This window comes from Heloderma suspectum, chromosome 15 (genome assembly GCF_057233095.1).
Source record: "Heloderma suspectum isolate Gila_16-S chromosome 15, 16-S_ref, whole genome shotgun sequence".
NCBI lineage: Eukaryota > Metazoa > Chordata > Lepidosauria > Squamata > Helodermatidae > Heloderma > Heloderma suspectum.
Genome location: NC_139472.1, coordinates 10,508,807 through 10,516,179, shown reverse-complemented (window position 1 = coordinate 10,516,179; position 7,373 = coordinate 10,508,807). Strand labels below are relative to the sequence as shown.

At 48.3% G+C, this 7,373-nt stretch overlaps 1 protein-coding gene across 3 annotated transcripts in view; it reads left to right on the top strand.

Annotated features, from left to right (window-relative positions):
- The first annotated feature begins 621 nt into the window (after positions 1-621).
- Positions 622-7,373, top strand: part of LOC146335331 (cyclin-dependent kinase 11B) — a 35,468-nt gene continuing 28,716 nt past the window's right edge. For all 3 annotated transcript variants that reach the window (XM_084822072.1, XM_084822071.1, XM_084822070.1), the window contains exons 1-4: positions 622-696; positions 2,831-2,958; positions 4,911-5,026; positions 6,382-6,506. In XM_084822072.1, the coding sequence (XP_084678198.1) occupies positions 2,848-2,958; positions 4,911-5,026; positions 6,382-6,506 (352 nt within the window). In that variant the 5' untranslated portion in view covers positions 622-696; positions 2,831-2,847. The remainder of the gene's footprint in view (positions 697-2,830; positions 2,959-4,910; positions 5,027-6,381; positions 6,507-7,373) is intronic.

Here is a 7,373-nt window from a genome sequence, read left to right as displayed (position 1 = left end):
TCGAACATTAGTCCTACATAGAGTAGACCCATGGAAATGAATCGGACTTAAGTTAGAAGTCTCATTCATTCCAATGGGTCTACTCTATGTAGGACTAACATTGGATTCTACCTTAAATGTTTTGGGGTTTTTTTGTCCCATTTTTTACACACGCAAGTGAATTAAAAAGAGCAGCATCTCCCGTTTTTGCAGCTGCCTTTTGGCGAGGGGCTTTTCCCTGCCTCCCCAATCACACCTACGCGCGAAACCTGGACTTCCCCATTGATTTCTATGGGCAGCTCGCCCTTCCACCCTCCCTGTATGTGGGGGCGAGAAAAAGGTCGAAGGAACCCGGAAGCTTGGCAGGCTCTGTCAGTCTAAAGGTCACACAAGTCTATGAGAACTCCCCCTTGAGATCTGTGACGTCTCTCACTTCCGCCTTGGAGGCGAGAAAAAAATAAATGCCTGGCGAGCCCGGAAGCGACCCGGACCGGGCGAGTCTACACCAGTGAAGATCTGTGGTTTTCGGCCTTGCTCTGGCATTCCAGCGCGAACGAGCCCGACCCTCTCGGCGGCAGCGGGGAAAATCCCCTCCTGTGACGTCACCTTCCCGCGCCGGAAGTAACGCGTGCGCCAGGCGCCGGGCTTCCGGGTACTCCATCTCCGGCAAGTGGGGTCGTGGAGGCGGCGGTGGCGGCGGCAGGGGCGAGAGGGAAGGTGAGGGCCGATGAAGCGGGCGAGCCGGCGGCGGCGGCCCCGGATTCCGCTCCCTCAGCCGTCGGGCCCGGCGGAAGAGCGTGAACTGGGGCTTCCTGTGGAGGGAGGCGGGCTGGCCTACCTTGCAGGGGCGGCGTGCAGGGTAGCGGCCTACCTTGGAGGGGTGGCGTGCGGGTGCGGTGTTGTTATTATCGTCTACCACACCGCCATTGTTCCTTCTTAGCAGTTATCCCGCCCTTCCTGCAGGAGCTCAGGGTGGCCTTTGTAATTTCCTTCCCTCGCTTCTATCCTCCCAACAACCCTGTGAGGTCGGTGGGGCTGAGACAGGCCGGGCGGCCCAAAGTGCGGGTTTCACCTGGGGCTTCCCAGTCCTCGTCTGTCACTCTCGTCATGACCCCAGACTGGCTTTTTGCGGCTGCAACGCGCAAAGGCTAGTTCATGGGTTGTGTTTTAAAACATTTTATCAGACTGCTGTGGTGCAGTTTTCCATTACTACCGTTATTATGTCTGCTGCTACTAAACTTCTATCCCACACTTAAGACGTTGCTTAAGGGTGCCGTCCTGCACATGTTTAGAGAGAAAAGCCCTAGAACTCCCAGCTTGCTGGGAGTTGTAGGACTTTTCTCTGTCTAAACATGCGCAGGATAGCACCCTCGATGATCAGAAACCCCCAAACTCAGAGCCTTTGCTAGACGAGCAAAAAAGCCCATCGAACAAAACCTGAAGGGCGGGAGGATGGGGAGGCAAAGACTGCCTCCATTGCTCCTTCCACCCTTCAGGTTTCGTTCCATGGGCTTTTTTGCTTGTCTAGCGATGGCACATCAAAGAGAGAGGGAAGGAGGCTGGCAGAGGCTCAGGATGGGTCGTATCCTGGCCTCTCCAGTCTCCTCACCCACTGGAACGCCCCCTTTTCCCCCTCTGTGAGGTCAATTTTTCCAGTCTCGGAGGGCAGCCAGAGCATTTCTTTCCACACTAGCTGTGAGCGGGAGGGAGGTTTGGATCTCTGACTCCCCCTTCCGAGGTCAGAGGTAAAGTAAGTAAATAGCAATTGAGGAAAATGGTTTGGTCTGTTATACTCCGATCTACAGAATTGTTCAAAACATTTCTTCCCCTTCTTAACACAGCTCTGCCTCTAACATGGCTAGCATTAATAATAATAATAATATTTCTTTAAAATTACAACACAAACAAAATAGTGTCAGCCACCATCGGTGTAGTCCGGCAGTCTTCAAGTTTTTCAGGCTCTGGACCTGCCTTTAACCCAAAGCTGCAATGGAAGACTTGCTTTTAATTGTTTTATATCTCATTCGTATGCATGTGTACTCAGAAGTCAGACCCACTGTGTCCAGTGGGGACTTTACCCTAAAAATTGCATTTAGGATTGCAGACTTGCTGTATCTGAGTGCTTATCTTTACTTTAGGGAATATGACAAAAAGGATGGAGTTTTGGTAGGTGTGGTTTACCAGGAAGGGCATGATTAAAAATGAAGATCTTATTCTGTGTGTGTATTTCAGGGTTGGGCAACCTGCCTCAAGAGCCCTCTGCAAGCAGTCAGTTCAGACCTCTGGCAAGAGTGATCTGTGCCTTCTCTGACAGCTTGCTGGGTGGAGGGGGCTGCGGGTAAAGGGAATGAGAGGAAAGAGGTTGGCAGAAAGAGGAGGTTTCTCTCAGCATGCGGTCAGTGTCAGATTACCCCCAAAGGAATGGTGTATTTGTGGCTTTCACTTTTTCTGGTTTAAAAAAATAACCTAAAGAAAAGGGTGATGGTGCTGCTGATGTCAACCACTCGTAGATATCCCAGCAGTTGAAGATAAATGGGAAGCTACTGCCAGTAAAAGCAAACAATACCGGGATAGCTGAACCAGTGGATTCACTTCTCTAAGGCCGCTTCCTACGTCTGTAATGATAAGCAAATAGCGCTTGAGTTATATTTTATGCTCTGGGCCACGCAAATTGGCTAACCACCTGCCTGCTTCATTTTCAGCTGATTGTAGCTCCCAGATGCTTTTCCGAGACAGGCCCGCGCATAGAGCACCTTATAGTAGCCCCAATCTGGACGCAGTTAGGGCATGAATGACCGTGGCTCATGATAGCATAGCAGCAGCCTCATCTGGTGGCTGTGTTCTCTCCTAGTGCCTTTTTTAACGCAAATGGGTGATGAAAAGGAATCTTGGAAAGTGAAAACATTAGATGAAATTCTTCAGGAGAAGAAACGCCGCAAGGAGCAAGAAGAGAAAGCAGACATCAAGCGCCTCAAAAATGTAAGCTTGCCACTTTGAAGTCAGTGGTACAAACATTTTATTTCTTTCCCCTCGGCCCCCCACCCCATTGGATCTAAGCTTCTTCTGGCGCTGTTTGGCTGCAGTCCAGTGCACATCAACTTGGGAGTAAGCCCTGTTGAGCTTAGAGAGGCTTGCTTCCAAGTAAAGATCCATAAAATGGGTTTTTAGTGAAGGTCTGTCGTGCTTCTCTATGCCACCATGTGAGCACCACCTCTGTTGCTGATATTAAAATTCTACCAGGACCCCTCCCCCTTAAAGGAAAATGGTGATTTAGCTTTGATTTCAGTGGATGCGAATATCTATGTTGACTAATCTATGCAGCTCATTTGACACCCTGATCCTAAATACCTTTATTGCAAGGTAAAACTAGTTGATGAAGGGAAAATTTGCCCAAGTAAGCATTATTTCATATTACGACTCATCCTTGTTCAGTCTATCTATCCTTGTTTTCGAGATCTTGTAATGTTGCTTATGGCATTCTTTGCAAAGACAACTGTTTTATATTATCTATTTCCTGGAGCTCTCTTTTAATTACATTGAAGTGAACATCCCCCAAATCTGAATTTATTTTTATCAGTGTAACCACACATCTATCTAGACTGCTAGGACATAATTGCTTTTCAGTGACACAAGATAAACAAACTCTATGACGGAGGGGAGGGTGTATAGTAATTTTTTTAAAAAAATTGAGCAGTCAAAAGGAGAGTCCAGAATAGCAGAATTATCTTAATTCATGTGAATGACAATTAAAATATACTCTTAAATATACCAGATTAAGCAAGAGTGATATGAATGGAATCTGCTGCCTTTGGACTTCTTTATTGTGTTATAATTTACTATGCTATCCTACACACCTGCCTCCTCCCAACCTGGTGCCCTCCAGATGTTTTGGACTACAACTCCCAGCATTCCTGATGGTAGCCGTAGTCCAAAAGGGCACCAGGTCAAGAAAGGCTGCTATATATGCTTAGCTGGACACAAGCGCCATTTAACTCCATGGGCTGTACTCCTGAGTAGACATGTATAGGATTATGCCACATGGACCAGTGTGGGCAAGGTTCAAAGTGCGGATAGCCTGCCTGCAGTGAGGATACAAGGTTGCCCAGTGGGTGACGTAGTGGCCTGAGAAAGTTGTGTGTGTATGTCCACATGTTGAATGTAATTCAGATGCATGTCTGTTTGCATGTTACACTTAAATCTTGCCTTCCCTCCAAGAAGCTCAAGGCTTGAACCATGATTTGAAGTTAGCTTGTTTGAAATTAACCATGATTAGTGTTAACCACAGTTTGTCTAGACAGAGGACTGGAGAAACCACAGTAAACACTTCCAAATGTACTCCTCCCAGCTTCGTGGGATAGGGGAGGGAAGACGCACATGAGCCTGAGACCCCCTGCAGCTTGTTCCTGCTCATGCATGTCGCACTGAACCATGGTTTAGGAGGATGTGCAGCCACAGCGGGGCCAGAAGGGAGACAGGTGCCATCTTGTTCCCTAGCTCTCTCCGCTTGTCCGAACTGCCCAAACATATTTGCACACAACGCTATTCTTTCAAAACAGGGGTAGGCAACCCTCCAGATGTTTTGGACCACAACTCCCACAATTGCTGGCCACTCTCCATGCTGGCTGGGGCTGATGGGAGTTGTAGTCCCAAATATCCAGAGGACCCCAGGTTGCCTATCCCTGCTTTAAAAGAATCTCACCCTCAACTAGCATAGTTCATTCGTTTTTTTCCTTTGGTAATTATAACGCAGTAATAGATTAGGTCTGCCTTGCTTACATTTCATGAACGTTCTTTCTCTGCCCTTGCTTTGACAGGGTATCAGTGAAAAAAAAAATGATGAGCTACTAGTTTTCACTGTCTCTGTTTAAGTTAAAGAGCAGTGCAATTCCTGAAAAGCCAAAATGAATGTGTGTTTTCCTAACCCATCATAGTCTGATGATCGGGACTCAAAGCGTGATTCCCTTGAAGAGGGAGAGCTGAGAGATCACCGCATGGAGATAACTATCAGGAATTCACCTTACCGGAGGGAAGATTCTATGGAAGACCGGTAAGAAAGCAGCTAATGCGGAGGGGGGCGGGGATATAATTTTGCTCTGCTTTTTAAATTACTAGCAAGATCTTCAGCCAGAACAGGCTCCTAGAGCAGCTCATACAGGTCAATAATAAAGCAGTCCCTGCCCTCGGCCTTACAAAAGACACAACACAAAAGGAAAAGGGATTGGGAGGGAGGAGGAAAAAGCAAAACTTGGGCACCAGTTCTTTGTTTCAGAAATTCTTATAATGACCAGCTGGAGTGGAAAGAATTCAAAGAGAGGAGTAGGCAAAAGTTGCTTGTCTCTCAGCTGAGTTGATGGAGCCTTCCTGCTTCCCTTTCCCTCCTCCAGCCTGATGGAATGGCTGCTACGAGGTGACAGTTGATGGAAGGAGGGAGGGGCCTGATGAAGGTGGCTTCTCAGCAGAGCTGATGGTGCCACTCCTTCCCTTCGCTCTCTCTGCTGTCTAGCCTGGGTGCAAAGTCTGATCTACTAGCTGCCCTGGGAGCTTTTTCGGCTGAAGGGCAGAGTAAAAATGCATTAAATGAATTAATTTATAAAGCACCCCAAATTCATTAAGCACTTTCCACTTGATTAAAAGAAGGCAGCCCCTGCCTGCAGCCCTCCCATCTAAAAAACACAACACAAGAGAGGAAAAGGGTGGGGAGGGAAGAGGAAAATAAGTCAACTACCAGTTCTTAAAGTTACATAGTTCTTACAGTGACCAGCAGGAGCAGAAACAATTCAGGGAAAGGGGGGAGCCACATTGGAGCTGGTCTCTTGGCAGCGGTGATGGAATGAAGCCTGCCGCCCCACTTCTTCCTCTGCTGCGGTTGTGTTTCCAGACAGTCCTTTTGCTGGTGGGTTGCTCACTTGTGCATTCCCAAATTCATTTTTGTAGCCCTTTGCTTCCAAACCAGTTCAGCATGATGTTCTTTGCCCATTCAAAGAGAGTTGCTTTCTTTCTGTTTTTGGTTTCAGGCTCTGAGTGTGTCGCAAATGACAAATGTAGGACCGAGCGGGTTAATACCATTTTTGTATGCTGGGGCGTTACTCACTTCTGTGAATTTGTTATATTGTTAAATCTAAAAAGGTATCAGCCTGGTTGGTGCCTGAGCGGGAGAGTGTCTGATGGCCTCGTGTGACTGCCCTGAGCTTCCTGAAGGGAGAGTATGAACTTGGGACACCATCCAGCCAACTTCAGCCCCTTTCGAATCCCCCCGATTTTGAGGGTTACTCTCCCACTGAAACCAGTGGGATTCGAAATGAGCTTAACTCTGGCTAGATTGCACCCTTGATGAGTAACAGTCGGCTCCCATAGTCATGATTCCTTCCTGTTTCCCTCCCCACCTATTCTTGCGCCCTGTAGGGGAGAGGAGGACGACTCCCTGGCTATCAAGCCTCCCCAGCAAATGTCACGAAAGGAGAAGGCCCACCACAGGAAGGATGAGAAGAGGAAAGAGAAGCGGCGTCATCGCAGTCACTCGGCAGAAGGTGCTCAAGTCCCTACTTTGTGTTCCTGTATTGGTGTCTTGTAGCTGCTTGTCCAGTATATGGTGACTGGTTGATTTTGTTATGTGGGGTGGTCTCCATCACCCAGCACACAGTACAGAGTTCAGTTAGGGCTTGCCCGTTCTGTGCCAAATGTTCTACCTTCATGTGACCCTTTCAGTGTCAGTTGGTCTGCTGAGGAACCCCAGCATGTTTTAGGGTGTACGCTCAGTTCATGTAGAAAGATGGGGCATGAACTGAGAACGCACCTTAGAGCACAAGTAGGCAGCAGGTCCATGACCACCACTGGCTAATTTCTGGTGGGCCTCCTAGTACCTGCTGGTCACTGGGATTCATGCAAAGAATGCTAGACTAGATGGATCGTGGCCTGACCCCACGAGGAATCTCTTTCATTTCTCATGCAAGAGGGCAAACTCAAGGTATTGGGATTAACACCTTTCATAGGGCTGACCGCAAGATCGCAAAGAAGCGAGCCAACTTTTGAGTTCAGCCGAGTTCTTCACCAGGCTGGATGTTGTACGGCAGGGGTGTCTTTCGCCCTGAGGGTGGAATTCCACTTCAGAGAAGTTCTTGGGGGCTGCATTCCAGTGGTGGGCAGGGCCAAAATATTTCAGCATAAAGCGCTTACTGGCAGTAACTAAGCCTTAGAAGAGGCTTTTCAGCTATTTAGAATGAGGAAAAACACTGCAAAAGCCAGGAAACCACGAAATGCTTGGTGATTGGGGGGAAAGAGGATGGGGCCAGAGGAAGGGGACATGGCCATCCAGGGAGCCAGGCAGACTGGATTTGTCTCACGGGCCTGGGGTTCACCACCCCTATTAGACAGTAACTGCTGGCATTGCTTCTCTG